Raw genomic sequence first — 23,253 nt, 5'->3', positions numbered from 1 at the left:
TTCTGGTTTAAACTGATAAATAATAACTAGGTTGTGATTTCGTTATAAAACTTTTTTAATGATAAGACTGATTTAAAGACGAATTAACACTGACATTATGGTAAAAAATAATGAGTTCACCACATACAAAATATGAGCGAAAAAGTTAATGATACATCGATCGAAAATCAAAGGTTTGAAAGCCAAATGATACCAATAAAAAAGATACATAATAAATTGTGGCTTCGTTTTTTGTTCGAGTTAAAGACCCGGATGTTTCACCATCATTCTGGACTTCATCATAGGTACGTAACTCCGATCAGAGTAGAATGTATACCAATACATCGACTGAAGATCATCCCCAGTATCCTGTACATACCGTCCGTTTAGGTTACTGTCACTACAGGATCCGTACCACCAGGCGCCATGATGACGTACAGCACACTTACCAGACATCTTCGAGTCATTGTCATTGTCGTAGGTAGAGAACTTGTAACCGTTACGATACGCCATCTCATCAGCTGTCAAAACATAAGCCGGTTATACATGATTGATTACACTGACAATCAAAATTGTATTGCACTTCATTATACCAGTTCGGTAAAATTACAGTGTCTATTGATGTTTGCAGTATCAAAGATATAAACAAATTTGTATTTTTTTCTAAGAAAGGAAATGATATTACTTTAAATTAAACACTATACAATTATAACTTTCTGTATGTTTATACATTGCACATTTTGTGTCCATCTTGTCATGTATATGTCTATGTATATCATTATGTCCTCATGTAACACGGTTTCATGTGTCTGAGAGTAACAAATACAATCTTGAGATCTTGAGTTATACCAGTTCGGTGACAAACTGAAGCTAAAATAATACAATGAAACCATCACTACTAGATGTATGTACGCATGTGAAGGAAATAGTTTCAAAGTATTAAATAAGGTCAAACCTAACCGATCCGACATTAAAAAATGTAGTTGTAGTTACTGGGAAAACAAAATATTTAATCAAAACTCAACATTATGCTTCTTTGTGGTACATATAATTTCTCACCTTATTCGACAATGGGTCTTTGTATAAGTGTTTTTCTACCTAATCTAACTCCTAGATATACATACCTATATATCATTAGTACCCCCCAAATTGCCAAATATATCATATGTATGATATTTACGTTCTAATTTGAATTTTTGGGGTTTCCGCTTCCCTAGTACACACCAACATACCATTAATGAACTTTTATAATGTTCTTTTTTATAAAATGACTTGATAATAATACTTTCTAAATGTTTTAAATGAAATAAAACTCTTATCAAACAAACAGAAAACATACCGAAGACATTCCCGGAAAATCCCGATATCGACAGTCGGTACTCCGATGACACATCCCCAACACGGAAGTCCTGGTACTGGGCGTACCTTGAATCGTTCTTCCAGGACATCAAATTGATACGAAGGATGGAACCGTTCTGGGTTAGGAGGTGAATCATATTCAGACCTTACAAAATATTTATCAAGTTGTCAGGTTTTGATTTAATAATTCCGATAATCAATCAAACTATAAAAATGAATAAAAGATTAATAATTAAAACATAACGCACGGCACGTTATTCCTTATAACAATAACATTGTTATTTGAATCTAAAGCACATAAAATTATCATTATCTTTACTTGGCTTTTTGCACAAAAACATAAGGTATCAACTGTAGATAATGGTAATCGTGTTCTATACATTTATAATACTTACCGGCCCAGAATTCTCCGTCTAAGTCACCAAATCCTGTCTGATATTCCGTCCAGTTCCGGTAAAAGTCTACAGTTCCGTCCTGTCTGTTCTGTATCACCTGGAAGATCAATTCACAGATGATATATTCCGAATTTGCATAGAACAGAGTTATCCGCACTTGTGGGTAGGTACTGATTGTGACGTCATGTGTTTACGAGCGTAACGTCATACGTTTCGGAGAAAACCACGTGAATTGTGCTTACAAAATAATGACGTAACAATCGATACCTACCCGCAAGGGAGCTAACTCTCTAAAATGCAAAGACGGAATATCAATGCAGCAGGCACAAAACTCACCACGTCTTTTCCGGATCAGACGTCAGAGGTAGACCTATCGTAAATAAACAAATTAAAGGAAAACAGCGGTTGGGATGTGTTTCTTGGTGTACTCGGCGGCATGCTGTTATTATATAGAAGTATATAAAAAGGCAATAGTTCAACTAAAAAGAAACACAACATGACTATACCGGTCTCCCAAAACACACACCTCGAACTTCACACACGCAATACACGGCATACATTGAAGGCCTTCCTTACATGACCCTGGTTTTTACAAAGACATAAATATAAACCAAACTAATAACTGTCGATAGAAACGGACGTGACTGTATCCAACTCCGGGAACAGAGGAAGACAATTGAATCTAGATTCACGTATAGAATGACGCTACATTGTTGCAATATATGGAAAATAAAGCGACTGAAAGACAAATAAAAACCCTATTTCGGAAACTGGTCCACCACTCCATATTGGTAAACTCATTACTTGTAGAATAAATAACATTAGGAAATGTTCATAGTTTGATAGTTGTAACCTTCATCAAATGTATTTAAATGTCAATTTCCTATGTTGAAATCAGCCATACTTTATGAAACTATTACAGAATTGTAATACTTACAGTCCAAGGCCCTCCGTCTGTGTCCATGTCACAGTAAACATCGTCATTCCGGCCCGGGGTCAAGGTCACTCGGTAAACGCCGGAGGAATTGGCAGGACACAACTTACTACAACTAGTGAGACCTATACAGGAAATATTGATGACATAATGTTAATATTATACACTGCCCTCAAAAAATTCTGTTACGTATGCATATTTTATAAATCATATTAAAACAAACAAAATAATTTCAATATAATCGTTGTATTAAGTTTCCATGATAATACAAGTCTTGTAATCTTGTAATTCTGTTAGTATTTTGTATATCCTCCACGTGCTCTTATTATAATTACTGCCTGCAAACGTTCAGTCATACTTCTAATCAATGTTCTACATTTTCTAGAAGGTATCTCATTCCATGCTAGCTGCAATGCACATGCTTTATTTCAATTACCAAATCATACGTAAAGAATACGGAAATGATGACATAAGGTGAACAGTAATAAATTTTGACATTTTTAAATAAAATTTGCATTGAAATGCTGTCCATATGTGACTTGTTATACTATTTTTTGCCATTTGATAGGTTTGTATAAAATGTGAAATAACTGAGTTATTCATAAAAAAAAAACTATTATAGGAGTTACCAAAGTAAATTATTTGTGTTAAAACATCAACGTAAAATTATTTCCCTTTGCGTCATTTAAAGGGACAATTCAGTCGAAGAGACCATTTAATTTTGTACATATATCGGAAAAAAACAGTTTTAATGGAAATTAGATTAGTCGGTTTTACTGTGATATGCCAGAAAAGCCCATGGTGGTGAAATGCGTGTGAAATGTTCTAACTCGCTCGCTGTCCGCCATTACAAATTGTGGTCGAACATCTTGTATGCCGAACCCTGTCCCTTGCTCGTAGAGTAATGCAACTTTTATCTAGAACTGTTCAAATCGCTCTGACAGTAGTGTGTTTACATTATTAGGTAAATCCTCTTGCCTTAAAATCATTTTATCACCTCAACAGTGGTTATTTAGTTCATTTGCTTAACGTGCGTGACTTTGGCTCGGGTATGGATACAGCGTACATATTGTATCTGCTTAATCGTATTGATCAACGATTTATAATCACAACTGTATCAATTAAAATACTAAACATTGACGTGGAATTTGTCAATATTTTATGTTATATGTTTCATAAGCATTGTAGAACAATACATTTATGCCATATTTTCCTTTAACAAATTGACAGTAGCCTACTGTCAAAACTAAATTTTAGACATGATTTATCATAGATTGGTTATCGAAAAATGGTAATCGTTTGGAATAATAACTGTTAAGGATGTATTCTTCTGAGGTTTCAGTCCCGTTGAAGTCTCGTTTCGACAAAGGTCAAAGAAGTTATGAGATTTTCAAATATATTTTATCAATATCTGTAGCAAGTTGCCAGATGCAAATTTTGTCAAAAAATTACATTTCTATTTTCAGTAGATTTTTTTATACAGGGATTTTAAGAAATGGCCCATTTGGCGGCCATTTTGAAATTGTGTCTTTTTCCTCTTTGAGTAGAGCCATAGTTTAACCATTTTTTACTGAAATTGTTTTTACTTAAATCATCACTGCACCAGCATTTTTAGCTGTATCGAGCTAATTTTTGCTGTTAATCTTTACTAGGTTCGTGGTTATTAAAATATTGAGCATTATTGCGTGAAGTGATACGCTTTTGTCACTTTATTTTTACATTGAATGGTAATTTTAGCACTTTTATTTTTTACTCTAAAATACTGAAAAATAACACATATTCAAATGAGGCGAAAAAGTAAGCACACTGACCCCCCATTTTTCTGCCTAATTTAGAAAGAACAACCCATTCCCTATTGATATGCAAAATATTAACAAAAGTTTAATACCACAACGGTTTCTATAAAGGGTTAAATTTGGCAAAATTGGCTGAAAATGGTGTATTTTGTAGCTCAAAATTAAGGGGTAGGGGTAGCATATGTTGTTGTTCTGAGAAATAATATGAGTCTTATTAATCAAAACTTGTATATTTTTAAAGACGACTACAGGAAAATAAATTCTTCAAACATCCATACATATCAAACATCTCAATAGGAAATGATGGCTTTTAACTCTTGTGTATATGGTCAAAACGGCCAGAATCCCAAAAAGATTTTGTCAACTTGGTATCTTTGAGTGACAATTGCTCAAAAACAATCACACCGATATATGTTTTTTCTTCCATTTTCTTGTATGGTATGAACTCCTATTTCCAAAAATCTATATGAGAAAAAAAGCTTAATACAAGAAACTTTTGACTTCTCAGAGGTGTACATCCTTAAATGAAACAAACACTTCGGTTGAAATATGCATGTACTTACTAGCGGCTTCGTCTGTCATCTTTGTATACTCCGTAGCTGAGGACAGGTTCACATTGTGACCATCACACATTGCTTTGGTATACGTCTTACACACTTTTGTTTCCTTGTTGTAGGAATATGACAGACAGTCCGTCTGACATTTAGATGAACACTCGATCACAGTGTTGTGCACTTTTTTCTCAACTGCCAACACATAGCCTTCGTAGTCGGAGAGGGACACATTGTGTACGCGTTTGAACGATGAATATGTTATTGTTGAGTAAGCTGTATACCAAAAGCACATCAGTACCATGTACACATTCATGTTTGATAATTGTATGCGAAGAAATCCGAATACAAAGTAAAAACAAAAACCTGAAGCGATATCTGCAAACTACATCATAGTTCCCTATTTTAACAAATCTACTATTTTATATCAGCTATTCAGTTAATCAAGTAATAAAGCATCGGAAGATCCACGCCGAATCCTCCAACCCAATACAGGTACAAAACGGTTTACTGATGCAATCACGTCTGTTTTTCTCTGGATATTCCTTTCGAGTCTGATAGAAGAAATATGTTTCTAAGTTAAGGAAATAACTTGTATAATCTATATTTCTGCATGCGCAATATCGATCGAGTAAATTTTCACACGTTTTCAAAGTCTAATAGAATACACCAATCAGAGAGTCGTTAATGAAGCGCTCTGAAAACCATCCGTGTGTGACTCTTCAAATTCATTTTACATGAAAGCTGCCATGCTAATCAGATTAACAATACCCTCGTGTGGGAGTACTGAATGACTTTAGAACAACCAGATGTTTAAATATGCGCCATCGCCGACAGATCCTAAACAATATTTCTCATTTAGACAATAACTGATATTTGATTGTATATAATATTTGTTTTATTGAAGTACTTTGTGTTACTTTTTCGGCTTGCGCAATCAGTATCTCTTTCCAAATAGGGGATAGTGCAGCTATTTTTTTTTTTTTTTTTGGGGGGTGCAATTCTTATTAGGGATTTCCATTCACTTTTTGTTCTGTTTTTTTTTCTTCTCCTTATTGTTATTATTTCCATAAAAACTTCTTACCACGGACCAAGGCACGACGTTCAACTTTGGATACCTTAAACGACGTGTTAATAACCAAGATTCCTAGAGACCTGATATTGGACCTGTTGCACGCTTGGACGATGGACTACTATGTTTGTTAAACTATTATTCTTATTATTTCCACAAAACCTTCTTAACACTTTTTCAAAAAAAAAAAAAACGGAACAAGGTACGACGCTCAACTTTGGACACCTTATGTACTACACAACCTCTTGAAACGTGCGTACGATTTTGTACGATAACATTCAAGGTCAAGGTTGCAGAAGTAAAAAACTTCTTTGTTTGAACGAAATTTAAACGTTCATAACTTCATAACCGCAGTACGTCGTCCATGTTTCGGTATTCAGGTAGATCCTGACATAGCGCGTGATATTTTCATGACATGTTATCAGAGATTATGTCAAGGTCAAGAGCTTGACCTACTTTCAAAGTCACAGGGGTCAAATAAGTAAAATCCTTCATACAACTTCCTCTTAATAACCAAAAAGCCTAGAGACATGATATTGGGCTTGTGGCACGCCGAGATGAAGGTCTATCATGTTGGTTCAAATGAATGACCTTGACCTTCATTCAATGTCACGGGTGTCGAATAGGCTAAACTCCTTAAACGACTTCTTAATAACCAAGATTCCTAGAGATCTGATATTGGACCTGTTGCACGCTTGCATGATGGGCTACCATATTGGTTCAAATAAATGACCTTGATCTTCATTCAAGGTCATAGGGGTCAAATAGACTGAAAAAAATATTTAAACGACTTTTTCTTAATGACAAAATGACCTAGAGATCTGATATTGAGTCTGTCGGTGTGCTGGGATAAAGGACTACTAAGTTTTTAAAAATCTTATAATCGTCATTTATGTCGGTCGTTCTTTATTTCAATCAGAAAAAATGGGATATTTGCATAATTTGCCAAATTTGAAGCCAAATATAAACTTGCATGGTTATCATGAGATACTAGAAAATTAATGTATGGCAAGAACGTTATAAGGACAGCACAGATTGCCTAAAACACAAGTTGAAATCAACACAGGGAAAAAGTATGACAGCATGAAAATTGCATAATTATGTCCTTGTAACAGCCAAATATGCTTTTGTTGGTTGTTAAGAAAAAAAATTGTTATTATCAACAATGCCATCGATACTCATTTTGGTGGAATCTTTTTAAATAAAACTTGTTGATTAAAGGCTTTAAAAGTAAAACATTTTACTTTCACTACCTGAGATAACATGGTTGCTCAAAGTTGGTCTTTTGGACTTTTCCAATGATATTTTGAAGTCCAAATTGAGTTATATGTCATTTTCATTCAAGAATTATTCAGTAAGTACCGTCTCAAGTGTTTAGATAGTTATTAATTCAGATTATATGTAGGCTATACTCATCTAAAAGAGACTACTATATCAAGATATCCCCAAACATAAAAGACGTGAGGTCGATCAAATCCTCATTTAGTGCCAATTTGACTAAACTTCTCTAATTGGCTAAGTCCTTAAGTTGAAATGTCAAAATGTCAAAAAATCCTTTGGCAGATATTACCACCATAATGGAGCGCTCTTTATAAAGTTAGATTGAAGTTTCTTTTTGATCAAATATTTGCATAGGTCAGTTTTTCATTTTTCCATAATGGAACCGGAAGGGAGTTATATAATTTTCAATGAGATAAAGGAATAACATAAAAGTTCAAGTTCAATTTTATAGCTGAAAATCATCACAGTTCTGATTTATTTACTGGCAAAATTTTATGACAAACGAATAAAGCATATTCGAAAAATTAAGATTTTTGTATTGCAGATTTATGGACTTCGACATACATAAATGTATTTTGGTATTCAACCAAATTAACGTGATAGGAAGTTTTTACTTCTAAATAAGATGCGCATATTTATACCGTTTTTACAACAAATGATCTCAAAATAACAAGTAAAAAATATAAAAAAAATGATGTAACATATTTGGAAGCATTTGCTTTTTTATTTTCCGAAATATTTACTTCCAAAATGGGTGTTTTGCCAAAAATCTATGTACATGTATAAAAACACTTCAAATTGGCACGATCTGTCAACTTGACATGTTAATATTTAGGTTTTTTAGCTTATGTATTATCGATCATGCATTAATATCAAAGAAAATGTAATTCTTTAAGGCATAAAACATAAACTGATAGAGTTCAGGGTAAGATTGTATAAAGGTTTGGATCTAAAAAGAACAAAAACGGTAATGCTAGCTAAATTCAATAGGTTTTGAGCCGTTTTCATCCTTCTTTATTTCTTGGATTGACTGAAATTATTGTATCATTTCAACTTATTTGTACTAACATAAAGTTTGTCTTACTATATACCCGATTTCATATTTCAAGTATTGCAAAAATAGCAGATATTGTACTTTAAAAGTGGTCAAAAGTGTAATTTCTATATATTTTCTTATTTTTCGGGTGTTGAAAAAACGACTTTCCGAACATATGATTTTTGGCGACTTTTTTTCATGGTAAAATACTAAGATCCTCCAACCCAAAAAGCAGAAAACAAATTCTGTTGCAATTATTTGGAGGTTAGGCCTCTATTTTTCGTATTTTTACTGGACTATTTGATCGCGATCAAATCTAGTTTTAATTACTTTCATTCTGAACTACAAAAGAAGTCAAACGTTTCAATGTTCTTAATAACGCACAGTAAGAAACATTAGGTTACCTGAAACGCAGACAAAATGGACAACGGGCCGCCGTCTTGGATTTGTATAGTTGACGTTAGCTACCACTGAAACAGTAACAAGATGGTTGACAGGCCACCATCTTAGGTAATGGTATTTCCTTGGGTTTACTTTAAATGGGTCAAGGTGTAGATGGCGAACTTCCAAATGGCAGCATTGCCTGCATAATTAACTTTACCCTTTCCCATATTATTTTGGCATACGCGTGGATTCCTGTCCTTCCCTCTCATTTCATTTCAACAAAATTTTATTTCAAACAAGTTGAAATAGGATCGAACAACAGGCAGTGCCTATGTAAGTTCTCTCCCTGGTAACAAAATGTATATATACAAATGACACGAAAGAGTATTTGAAAGCATTTGAAAGTATATGTTTCATAAGTCATGACAATATATCATATATTATTAATGAGATTATAGATAGTAATTTTGTTTTTTTCAAAAAGTATAATAATAAAGAAATGAGAATGCAGCAGCCATGAGGAAATTACCTTCACCCACCAGATACAGACCAGAAAGTCCAGGCTCACTCCTTCCCTTTCCTATCTAGTTGCTATTATAGGTTATGTTAGATTAATGATTTTCTTTGCATGAATCGGCGGTAACATTTCTTCAAAACTCTCGAATCGGCGCACTTGTTCTGGCCGAGTAGGGGTCGGCCTAATCTTTCTTATCTAGAGTCACTTTCCTCCGATACTTTGTGCCCTGCGAACGTGACTTTCTTCATAAACAAAAACATTTCTTCAGTTGAAGATCCTCTTCAACGATGGTGTTAAGTTTCTGCATGTGTTTCTCATATGTGTTTCTTCCACACAATTACATAAATTTGTAGAGCAGCAAAAATAAAACATCATGCTTTTTTGTAAAAGCACGAAACTTGACATGCAAGTAGTAACTTATATAAGATATGTGATCAGGTTGAGATACATTGTAGAATAAACAAATTTCTGGTATTTTTCAAGATGGATGCCAATATTGTAAGCATATGCAAGTAATACTATAAGCTAATAGCGTAATAAATAATAATATTAGCTTAGACATAAAAATAACAACTTTCAGGTTTTTTCCCGAGATAACCAATATGGTTGTAGGCAATCAGAGGTCTACAATAGAAGTGGTAGCATGTTCAATTGCTGGTGCAGAAAGTGCAATCGAGACGCTCTCCCGTTATGTTATTATTTTAAAACATACATTTTTTAATGTATCCAATTTAATCTTTGTATGATTTAGAGAAATATTACCGCCATTGTCCCATTAAACAATACACCTATTCATTAATTGTGTATGTGAAATTGATTTCAAGAAAGCGTGATAAAATCTTCTTCTGCTTTTATTACTCTGTACTCATTTTACAGGTTCTATTTATAATCAAATTCTGCAAATGTATGCACATGTATAGGATGTATTTCAAGTGTCTTGGGGAATATGACAGTTAATAAAACTTTAAATTCGTCATTACGTGGAAGGTGATTTGGTTCTAACACTTTAAGGGAGCTAACACAAAGGGATTACCAATAATTATCTCCTGTCGATCTGATATAAAAAAGGCTTCACAGCTGTTCCGCTTGACATCCATACACTAATTATAGTGTCAGAGGTTTTTAATAACCTGTGAATAAACTTTGGCCCGCCTTTTAAAATTGTTTACATGATTATGTTGTTTCCGAAAGTTAGTCAAATGAATTTAACGTTGTGAGATGTAGTCTATATATTTTTGATAGTCTATCTCGTTTTCGTAATTCTCGTGAAAAGTCAGACTTGAACCATAGTTAGTTATTCCGCTGAATACCTATGGTTTTAGTTTGTATGCACTCCATAGCTAAATCTAGAAATATGTTATTTACACATATCGTTAAGAGAAAAAATGTCTATCCAGTCAGTCTGGTCTGTTCCTTTTTTTGATTCTATAATTTCCTGATTATAACATTTTTGTTCATATGTTTTGGTAATACCTGTCCCTAAGTTAAAGGTAGGTCTCGCCCAAGCAATTAATTTTCTTTTGTAAAATCCGATAAACGGACGAAAAGATGAAAAAATATATTAAAAATACCTCAATTTAATTTCTTAATGCATATGGGATTGAAAAAATGTGTCTTGAATACAAAATTGAAGGAAATCCTTGATTTATTACGATCGTCAGGATGACAGAATTGTATGCAAATAAAGCTGCGATGGATTGTGTTGTCGAAGTTTCGCGCATGCCCATTGTTACGCACTAAAAGTAAACAAAATGGCTGAACGAAAGCGTGTGAGAAAAAAAATGTATCAGAATCAGTATCAACGAGTAGGAAATTAGAATGGAATCGGTAGCACCCTAGGGTATCTCTAGGTAATGAAACTCAGAGATGGCAATGTAGCAATAGAAGAAACAGAAGCAACATCTCAAGTGGAACTCGCCCGGATTCTGTTGTGTTGCACGTAGTGAGTTAATTTCAACACATATGCCAGAGCACATACAGCGATAGACTAACTACATATATGTTTGATATACTAAGCTAGCGAGCGTATGCAAGTAACTTGAAGTGTTATAGATTATATGACAGTATAATCAATCCATCGTACTTCGATTTGTTGGGTTTTTTTTTACTAAACATGCCGTGGCAAGACTGTCACTTATATCTGACATTTTGTTGCACTCTTCCGTTTGTTGATGCGGCCTAGTTTTGGAAAAAAATACGTCATGTTCTATGTAAAGCTTGACTTCGCTCTATTTTTATAGGAGTATTTTCCTGGACAAGCTATAGGCAACTGACCACCCATATCGTTCGCTGTATGCATCGAAAATGATCTGAAGATTATATCTATGCACAGGATAAATTTCAATTTCGTAAACTTTATATTTCATTGGGCGAAACGTACCTTTAAATCCTACAGTCGTCGCCCTGTGGTCAGTATCGATTACGTCAGAAATGTTAGAGGTACAGATGTCAGACAGTAAAAGAGGGTCAGGTAGTGTACATGGCGTGCGCGCTACACGTGTCGGTCTATCAATTGCATTCCTTAAATGAAAAGAGGTGGATACAATCGTAGATTAATGTGAATTTGCCGACAGTTAACAGATTAATGTTAATATCGCCAACTATTATGATGTGTGAAGTTTAGAAAACACATCGATTGATCCCAAAAAGCGTTTGAAACATGTAAATGTCACACTATGGTGGCATATTTCTGTCATCGAGTTAGCTTAGATCGAATTACGGTAATTCGACTTTGAACAGATAGTTATGTCGACAAGTCGAGTTATAACATGACTTGTTAAGATGAGTTTTAACACGACAAATCCACATATTCATATTGGAAAGTCGAGTTACACTATCGCGACTGACTATCGTGGATCTCGTCGTAATAAGTCAATTTTCCAGGATATAAGTCGACTTTCCATAATGCAAATCGACTTGCCGACATAAATATTTCAACAAGTCATGGTATAACTCGACTGGTCGATATAATTATTTCGGCAAAGTAACGTTACATAACTCGACCTTAAATAACACGAAAATACACAGAAATATGCTACCATACTTAGAATCTCTGTGCAAGTCGTCCTGACACCAGCTCTAGGATGTTGTTGTCTATACCACAGGCCCACAGTGTGTGTATTGTAGGCGATAGACTGATGTCATTGATCCCAGTCTTGTGTTAGATCTCCGAGTTGTATCACATTACCCTTTACGTCCGGGAGAGTCAACGTTTTACCGTCTTCACTATTCGTCCAGACCTGGTCATCAGAGGTGGGACATATACAACTAATGTCACATGGAGACTTCAACTCCTCCACCACTCTGATCTCCGTCAGTAGTTTGGTCTTGGTCACTGCTTTCTTACTCGTACCACCTAACTGCTGTTGCCCCTGTTCGTGTGATAAAGCACTAATTGATCGTTACTTTCAATGTTGGCATTTGTCCTGAGTCGTCAGATGAGCCCAGGGCTAGTTCCAGGTGTTTATGGGGATATATGTTTGGTATGAAGCTGGAAGTACATAACAGGTTTCAAAGGGAGATGTAACCGGGAATCTACTTCACATTCGGTGTCCTATGTTTCAAGAGGAGAGGCCTGCTGAAGCACTTTCTTACATTCCTGCATTTTATGTTTCATTTGTTATTCATGCAACTCCAGGTCCTGTTTGTATTTCTTTATCAGTTTGGTATTGTCCTCTTTCATATACTGATAGAGTGAGAGCGTATCTGCTGTAAGTGTGTCAAGGTCCTCTTTCAAGCGTTCAGTTTGCGCTTTCAAATCTTTTGAGAGATCATCAAATGTTTTGTCATTTTCTTTAAGAAGAGTATTAGCAGATGCGATGTAATTCCCGATGTCCTGAAGTACATTTTTCTCCATTTTATCAATAAAGTTTTTTATCTTCTCTTTTTTCTGTAGAGTGATTTCACTGAGATCACAAAACAAATGTCCTTTGTGCAGAGACGTTACGCATTATGCGCACCCTGGTTCCTTACATTTTTCACAATTCAATTCCAATTGTTTCCCTTTGTGATGCCAGTGCAAATGATGCCAATGGATGTACATGCGATATAAGTATATCTCCGGGTCTCAAGTTTAAAACCCAACACGTTTAAAACCCAACACATCTCGATATAAAGTATCTCCTGCTGTGTATATGCTTGCAGTTATCAATGTAAAATATAAGACACTACATCTAAAAGAAAACCTGGGATAAGGTTATCTTTTTTTTACATTTCACCTATCGTTTTCACATGCAGCATACCTCATATTTGTTTGAAAGATATTGATTTCACTGCCGTTGTTACCCTACAGGAATCTCTACATAGGCGTTTTCTACTCTGTCGACAGTGAGGTGCTTTATAATTAATTATGGTTAAAGGGTAAAGGGAATTATGGGATGTAAATAAAGAATTACAACAAAATATTTATATCTGTCACAGTCTCGAAATATAAACATGGCGTAGGATAACTTTATAAAAATATGTTTTAATGTAAAACAAATTATGTTTACATGATTAACGTTATTTCATTTTACTTCAAAATCAAAATTTTCTAGCTCGAAAGGAAATAGTTTACTGGGGACACCGATTAGGTTGTCAATCTGCAGTCTTTACCCGATAGTCCAGGTGCCAAATGGTGATTTTCCACCTAACCTAAAAAAATAGTTCGCATAAAATGTTTTGGCAGAGAAATGTTCTTTAACATGTCCTCCATCAGAAACTGGATGATGCCACCGCGGCATCATTGGGGAATTCGAAATATTCAAGATGGCGGACAAGATGGTTGACAAACTGCAACATTGATATATTTCAATCCTTATTTGATATTCTTGCTATAAAATCATCATTCTTTATGCAATTCGATAATTTTTTATGTACATATATTTCACATCGTCATTGAACATAATTCTTGATATGATAAAGTAATTACCTCTTATAATTAATGTTTAATTAATAAGTTTATTAATATAATTTTCAAATCGGTTACTGAATGATAAAATTGCTTTGTTTTATTAGTTATTACATGTAGATTGGTATTTTGTAATTTACATTAAGACAATATCTTAGATTTCGCTGGTTTCGGTGTTTTAATGTTTTAATTATACCTTTTTTGCCCATTGTATAATTATAGAAGGCGACCTTTGGGGTTTGATGTTTTCTTTTCTTCCTAACGTCTTCCTTGACACCACCTCACTTTTGGCCGTCTGAGTTGACCGTTTAGAAAGGCTTTGGGAACTGTTACTTGCATAATACACACCACTTTACTGTCATGTTTGAAGCATGCAGACATATACTTTGCATTGATTGTCATATATTTGATATGCATTGGTGTATAAAATACATTGGGTGTCCTAGCATATCCAGTGGTGCGCACGTCAAAAGAATGACAACCAATGCTTATATTTACATTTGAAATAGTCATTATCGTTTAAATTATAGATAAAAATAAACATTAAAATAGTCTGCATAGAGAAAAATATCAGTCAATGGAAGAGTTTATGATTTGATGCTAAATACTTGGAGCCGCTGGCTTCCGGTACGTCGTCATGGACAACCGACTAAACAATAGCAGTAGATAAAATAGTTATATTGATAAACCAAATATACCAACACTTAAATCCATTTCAAATGTAATAATTAGAATATATTTTCATATTAATCAATTTTAAGAATATTTAACATGTTTTCAGTGAATACTCGCACTGACTTAAACCCAGTGTTTTGGTGACTCCTGAACTTTGATTATGATGTTAGTACGCCAGAGCCTAACTGCCAATGTTAATATTGGAAAATAGCATGCTTTAGGCTTAATAGCAACATCAAGGTACTATGCAGTTACAATGTTAACATTGTGGTCTGTTTATTTGACCCCAAATATTCTTCTGTGCAGTATATTATGTATATCACGAGGACACCTATTGTTGGTGTATATAGGTAGATAGGACAATTCGTGATCACAAGGTTCCAACATTATCAGTAAATATGAAGTCAGCATGCTGTTTACACCACTATAAATTATAATATCTATACATCCTTCTTTCGATGGAATGTATGCGCCTCACAAGTGAAAACCTTTCATCATATAAACAAACTCATATATTTCAGATTCAAGTGTTTAATGTTGTAAAATCTTATATATCACTGATATCTGAAAACGTACTTACTTATGCGTATTTAAATTTATATTTGAAGCACTAAAACATGTAGAGCGCTAAATGTAAAAGAATAGTTTCGGTATTGAAACCACCGTATTGAGATACCTTTAATCTAATGAATAATATTTTTTTTCATATATGTCTTTTCTAAAATAACCACGTTTACATTAATCTTCACCAATTTTGATAACTTAGCGTCAGAGATATGAGCCATTGAAATATATTTTCAATGAATATCTAGACATGGAGGGTGGTAACGGATAAAATAACGGAATTGTAGCTGTAACGACGACCATCTGTAAGAAATCTCCCGTCCGTCGATCAGGAGCTGCGTCATCATAGCTTACCTCTCTAAACAGGACACCTGTATAAACCGAACAAATGGTAACTTCAGGTTAAGACGAGTTATATTGTAAAATATACGGTTGGAGAGTCGTGGACATTTTTTAAGTGAGGTTTGTAAACATAACCCAAGATAACCGTCTTAATAAAAGATAATTTATAACTTACAGACTTACACCTGGTTTTACTGAGGTAGATAAGACATGAGTCATTCTACACATTATGTGTATGTATACAGTCAGTCGTTTTGTTCACAATACTACCAATGAAATATAGACAAATCTTATTTGATAAATTGAAAATGATACAAATATTTTCGTGTGATTAATCGAAGAAATGTCGATATTTCGTTTTATATATGTTATAAACCTGTCTAGCAATAACATTAAACAGAGAACACAAGAAACATCAAAACAGATGGATCTACATTTCCATTTTATGGTGGGGTTATTTTATCACCCGGACTTCCATATCTAAAGTGGCACGAAAAATAAACTAAAATAATACCAAATCAAATATCAGTGTAAAATGAACCCTTGACAATCCGGATATCTTCGATTCTAGACTGACCCATCCTTCCATTTCAGTTTGGGATTAATCTCCAGGACTTTCTTATCTATAGTGGCACGAAAAATAAACGTGTACAATATTAAATCAAATCAGTAAGTCATTTAAATATTTAATGCCAATATTGTTGCTGAATCTTCAGCCTAAATAAACAAATTAGTACTTGAATCATTTTCGTTATAAATCTGAGATTATGTTGTTAATGCATTTATATTTGTAAGTTAGTCTTTTGCTTCTAATTTATTCTAGTATCAATGTATAATAATAAAAAATAAACTTTTTTATGATTTAGTTTTGTCAAAAAAGGATCAAACGGGTAAATTGTGTCCCTGTTTTACCCTTGATAATTCGAAATGGTTCGACTTGTCCTTCATTTCACGTCATATCATAACCATCCTCAATGTAGATTCTAAGCCCCGGGTACATGTGAAAAAACACAAAAAAATGCAAATAAATATATATAATAAATAATATATTTAAATAATTGTCACATTTATGTTTTAATATTATAAAATGTTTAGACCTTTAGTGGAGCTTGTCCATAGTTTCACGTGACCGTAGACCACTGTAAATATCCCGTTAAACATTCAAGTTGCATTAGACATAATTTACGGCATATGTAAATGACTAGGAGAATAATAAATATTTCAAAAGTAAACAGACATGTATGACCAAATTTATTGGTACAGGCTGACATTTGTTTAAATTGGTAGGTAGATCCTAGTGTATGGCTCATAACATTGGACCTATCATAATACGTAGTGCAAAGATTCTTTGGATCTGTGTGGATGCATAATCCAGTTAGAAATCGTTCCATTATTATGATAAGAAAACGTTAATCATAAATATCTATGCAGTAGTAGTTGGATGTACCGTGTGTTCACATTGGATAACACGAACGAAAAAACACGATATAAATGATACCAGCGACATTTCAACAATATTTTAACAACAATGGCAACAACTAAAATTCCTGTCCGTTTGAATGGTCAAACAACTTGTGTGCACCACAAAGGGAGACAACTTGAATTATATTGTGAAAAATGTCAGGAACTTGTGTGTTCTATATGTGTTTCGTCGATTCATACGGGACATTTGCTTTGTCAGCTTAGTGAAATTATTGATTAAAAAAGCACGAAATTAGACAATTTATTCATACAACAGAACAACATGAATTAGAAATTGGGATATGAATCGTCTCTTCGGATGCTCTTCTTGACGACAACGAACAATACTTTGATAAACTCTCAAAACAACTAAGGAACCAAACTGAAACGTTGAAACAAAACCTTGATAAAATCACGGCAGGCACTATATGTGTTTATCAGAAAATGAAAGAGGATAATGCCAAGCTCATACAAAAATACAAACAAGATCTTGAAATATATGAACATCATCTCACGTTACAGATACGGGACTGCAAATTAGCACTTCAAAAAGGATCTCTCCTAGAAGTATATGACACCAAATGTGAAATAGATCCACGGATTCATTTTCCTGAAAAATTCAGAACAAATAGCACGCCCACCTGTATAAGTGTCAGTGCGAATAGACATATACTTGTGGGCATGTCAAAAAAGAATCTTGAAATATACACATGAAGGCCAACTAGTGCTAACCACTGAGAGTACGGAAACTGGTAAGCCATTGATTTGTTCCACATACAGGATCACATAATGTCCTTTCACGAATAATGTCGTTGTAATTGATCACAGTATCAAACTTGACGGTGTGGATGGAAGCAAACAAGTTATAGTCATGGATACTGATTTCCAGGAATTATTTATTTACAGATGTATTATTCCCGGCACGTACAAGACAATCAAACAATTAGAACCATTTAACCCTGAATGCTTATTGTATGACGGACTAGGGAATATCATTATAGGAGATCGTGAGAACTTCCTCATTCTAAGTGGTAGCGGTGATGCCCATAGAATCCTACACTTGGACGTAAGAAGGCCTATGGCTTTGGGTATTGATCGAGATGGGGTCATTTGGGCGGCATTAAGGGGGGTTATGCATTCCTTTGTTAACCTACTTAAATACAGTAGACCAACATAGAAACTTATCATGATACATCTATTTATCATATAACTGGCCAATCTATCCTTGTCATAAATATCAAAGGACACATCTTCTATTATAATTGTATTGGTATTTCAGATTACAGGTTGCTTTATCCGTTTTCATTACTACTACCTTGACAATTATGGTTGTCGTTTCCATTATTTCAGTTCCAAATAAAACGATCATGTTTTATTAGGTAATCAAGTTAGATATGCATTGTTCCAAATGTATCATTAATTGAAACACTTGAAAAAAGCATACTTTTTTATTTCAGGGAACTTCGACAGACGCGATAATATTTTAACTTTAAATATATATATATATTGAAGAAATCATCCTATTTGGGATTTCCAGATTAAAATGTTTTTCAATGATACCTATATATATATTAATATTTGTATCGTCGTCGAATTTAGAAGGCCATGGAGCTACGCTTGTGCTGGACTTGTATGGTTCGTATTTTGATACGGAGGAAAGCGATATTCTACCTGGATGTCACAAAATGTTGTAAAACCACTCCTACCTGCACGTGTAATACTGGCTGGTCCAGGGCAATACACTCATGTCGCCTGAAGCTGTATTTCATGGCTATCCATGCAATACAGCCTCGTGACGTCACAGGGTCGACAAAATTACAATTTTCTAGGCACAATTTTAACAATTTCTTTTAGAAATTAAGTTGGATCTACTTTAAATGATACAAATAAAGGGATCTGCGTTGAATATATCACTCATTTTTTATGTATGGAAATTTGACTTGCAGTCGCGTTTTTTTCGAATTTGTTTCAAAATGGCGAAAATTAATGGAAGTAAAATTGCAAAAAAAAACCGTCGAGGTATGAGAGAAAAATACTCTTTCATACGTGGATATGAAGGATACTTGAGTAGGGATATTCTACCATCGGGATCACAACATTTTGTGACCCTCTTATCCTTCATATCCACGTATGAAAGAGTCTTATAATCCGTTATATCTACATATGGAAGAGTATTTTTCTCTCATACCTCGAAGTTTTGTTGCAATTTTTACTGTGATTCCCTCCTTTTTAAATAAGTCAATTACATAAATGAAAAGTACTTGATATTCTTAACACAGATACCGTTAATTGCATCTATTTGTGTTAAACCAGCCTGGTTTCAGAAAAAAAATATATACTGCAGGGATAACCATGTAACACAGCTTCAGGCGGCATGAGTGTATTGCAGTAGACCAGCCAGCATTACACTTGTAGGTATGACAAAAATAGGATTTTCACCAAGGCGTGCAGTATCTGCCTATAGCAAGTATAAATCGTGTTAATCTATGAAAATAATTTCATATTGATTTAATTCTTGTTTAAAGAGATGCATGGACATTTTTTTTCCAACTAAAGCAACGTCATTGAATACCTCCATTTGGTTTTAAAATTTATTTCCCTCGGCGTAACAGACTGAAGAGCGTTTGAACAGAAGATATCCCTTGCTTTGAGGTATTGTGTAGTGGTCTTTACCTAGCTGCAATATTGTAGCTCAAAAGACCTTTAGACAGATAATGATGTAAAATAGTATAGTATAGTAGACCGTGTACGTAAATTCGTTCTAACCCAAATTTGGAACACATTTTTGAAGATAATTGTGAAAAATTTCTAACGTGGACATGAATCCAGATTTTTCTCTTAACTTTCCATAAATAGATGCCTTCAGTTTTAATTTCATGATTTGTTTACTTGCCAGCAGTATATATATTTTGAAATTGAAAGCTTGAAGAAAGCCCGGTTTAGCATCGTGTTTCAGCGGTTTCGAGTACCCAAAATGAAACACCTCCTAAATATAGTTTGATAAAAAAGGTATAGATATCACAAAAAATGTTTGAATTCATTTAAAGAAAGTTTTAATATTTTTTAGTTTATTTAAGTCACATATCTGTCAAAAATATCCCATTGTGCATTTCTTTTTCTTGTTTTAAAATATATGGTGTTTTTAGGGTTGTTGCACGGCGTCGCTTCTCGGATTTTTTCACAATTTCATTATTTTCGTTTTTTTAATACAGATAATAAACCACTGGAACAAAATGACATCTAATATTTGTCACAGTTACTTTTCAGCACCTTAATTTTTGTTCAGGACAGTTATTGGTAGTTTTGATTGTAAACGGACAATTCCGTGTCACATATTATAAAAGTGTTCCATTTTGGGTAGCTTCCAATTTGGATAGTGTCACGTTATACTTTACCCAGAATGATTTGTTTCACATTTTTGAACTATCTTATACGTATTTCTGAACGTTAGAATTCCCGAATTGTTGATCTAGTTGTGTCTATGTCGGTCGAATTAACCTGTGAACAATAAATAAAATACTTAAAAAGCAAATTAGAACCACTTCATTTTTTAGGATACATATTTTTGGTATATTTTTCGAGAAATAGCTTTAACACGAATTCGAATGTTTTTTGAATAATTGAATTGAAATTAATAACAAAATATAAACCTTATTAAATCGCGAATTAAAGGCTTCGTGAATATTTTGAATGTAAAATTGTTTACCAGTAATAGCAACAAAATTCGCGAAACCGATTAACGCCAATATATATAACTATACTTTTGTTACCACTATTTTTGGTTTTCCCCCGACTACTTCTGACGACGGCTTTTCTTCACCATCTATAAGTGGTATAAGCCCTGGCTGTTGATAGGATGTTACGACAGACAAATAGAACCTTCTTTTGAATTGAGTATGTACAGTTTCTCGTTTGAATTACCTTAATTTTTAAACGTTTATTTACATACAAGATATAACTCATATGGAGTACACATACATTTTTTCGGTTTCTTATCGAGTAGTGATGATAAGGTGTTTTTAGTTGGAATAATATGTAATAAAAATGTTGGTGTATTCTAAACATAACGATACATGAATTGTAATGTAGGTGTTGGTGTAATAAACACATGCAAACAAAATGTTTTAAACAAATTTAAGACGTGTCAAGCCAATGATGGCTTACTTAGATATTTTTACATTTGTGATACATACATAATGATATACAAATGCATCGAATTACTGCCAGTTTAAAAGCATTCTTTGGAAAAAATAACACATATCAATGGAAAACAGCACACGTTGACTGCCGGTTTAGTTATAAATATGTTATACTGTAATATCAATATACGGTAGGGGCATCGTGGGTACGTATTTAAGCCATGGTTTGTAATTATGACCCTAGATAATCTAGATAACCCGTTATTTATTTCCACCTGTGTTTAAACAAGTAGATAAGACATGGGTACGCTAACCATTCTGAGCTGGTATACAGTCAGCCTTTTGTTTACAATACTACCAAATAAACGATAATAAATCAGATATCAGTATAAAATGAACCCTCGACAATCCGGATATCTTCTATCTTAGCCTAAACCACCCGGATTATGATTTTTTTTGAACTGCCGGCTTTTGTGTTCCTAGTCAATATGTAACGATACTGTAATCCCTCCCCATACATTTCCGCCCTGGACGGACGAAGAATATTCAGGACCAGGACGATTAATCAAACAGGAGATATGCCAATGTGGTAGCAGAATCAAAAGTACATGTATAAGACAGGCTCCTAAAATTACAATAATTTGTTTGCTTAAATTATTTTAACGTCCTATGAACAGCCAGGGTCATGTAAGGACATACCAGGTTTGATGATGGAGGAAAGCCGGAGTACCCGGAGAACAATCACCGACCAGCGGTCAGTACATGGCAACTGCCGCGCTAAGGAATCGAACTGGCGAACCAGAGGTGGAGAGCTTGTGGTCATATGTCGAGACATCTAAACCACTTGACAACTGCCGCCTCAAAATTTTAATATTCTTCAGAAAGAAGTATGATGACAGATGACTAAAACTTACAAAAGTCATTCTTACCTTGTATTGCAAACCTGCACTCGACTGGAAAGGAAAAAACACGAATATCATGAAGATGATTTTAGCACAAAACTAACAGTTTTTAATGACATATGGAACACGAATATTATATCTTTTACACAATAAGAAAATTAACCAGATGACAACTGATTTTATGTGCTTTTTGTGATCAGTGTATACCTAAAAGTTAAAATATACAAATGTAAACGAAATTCTTCAGAGGAAACCTGAAGGGACGGTCTACCTTAAATCATGAAAGGCTTTAACCTGAGCGCTGCGTTCATTTGTTACCAAGTAAGATGTCTATATATTGTTATTTATATGACGTTGTGTAAACAGCAGACCGACTGAAAACATACCTTGAAGGTACGAATCTCGTGTTCACGGGTTGTCTCTACACATGTAATATGACCTCATGATATACATTAAAAATTGCACAGAGGGGTATTTATGGTCATATAAACAAACCACAGTATATCAATATTTGCAACAAGCGGATGGGTGTACGCATCTATCACACAATACTGCTTCAAACTTGACTCATTTAAATAGCGATCTAAAGGTTACGCTGCATAACGCAGACGCAATCACACTGACGAACAAGTGAGAAGTTTGCCTCAAGCTTATCTCTCATAATTCAACCGAGGTAAAATATAGATAAGAGTGAATATATGACTCTAATCTTATCGATGTAGCTTGGGATTCTACAGTTCGATAAGGAGAATGGAAATCTTCCATAGCTATACAATGTACTAGGTAACTGTTTATATCACAAATTACATTTTAAATTTATAACACAATGGCTGCAGCTAAAATAGCTGTCCGTATGAAAGGCCAGAAAACATGCATTTAACACAAAGAGAAAGAACTGGAATTATTCTGTGAAGCATGTCAGGAACTTGCTTGTGTGTGATGTGTTGCCTCTCTTCATAAAGGACATGTGTTTTGCGA

At 34.1% G+C, this 23,253-nt stretch overlaps 1 protein-coding gene across 1 annotated transcript; it reads right to left on the bottom strand.

Annotated features, from left to right (window-relative positions):
* Positions 1-240: 240 nt before the first annotated feature.
* LOC138305681 (fibrinogen-like protein A) lies at positions 241-22,208 on the bottom strand. The gene is made up of 6 exons (XM_069245971.1): positions 22,073-22,208; positions 5,027-5,290; positions 2,671-2,792; positions 1,734-1,830; positions 1,319-1,483; positions 241-500 (listed from the first exon to the last, which is right to left on the bottom strand). Exons 1-6 carry the CDS (start codon positions 22,206-22,208, stop codon positions 241-243), a joined length of 1,044 nt encoding a protein of 347 aa, XP_069102072.1.
* Positions 22,209-23,253: the final 1,045 nt, after the last annotated feature.

The sequence above is a fragment of the Argopecten irradians genome, chromosome 13 (genome assembly GCF_041381155.1).
Source record: "Argopecten irradians isolate NY chromosome 13, Ai_NY, whole genome shotgun sequence".
NCBI classification, from domain to species: domain Eukaryota; kingdom Metazoa; phylum Mollusca; class Bivalvia; order Pectinida; family Pectinidae; genus Argopecten; species Argopecten irradians.
This window is presented reverse-complemented; position numbering and strand designations above follow the sequence as displayed.

Excerpts from the sequence above, each read along its gene's own strand:
- LOC138305681 (XM_069245971.1), bottom strand. The coding sequence starts at position 22,208 with ATGTCTCGACATATGACCACAAGCTCTCCACCTCTGGTTCGCCAGTTC. Across the intron at positions 2,793-5,026 it reads GATGACAGACGAAGCCGCTA|GTCTCACTAGTTGTAGTAAG; the intron begins GTAAGTACATGC and ends TTTCCTGTATAG. Across the intron at positions 1,831-2,670 it reads CAGACGGAGGGCCTTGGACT|GTGATACAGAACAGACAGGA; the intron begins GTAAGTATTACA and ends TTGATCTTCCAG.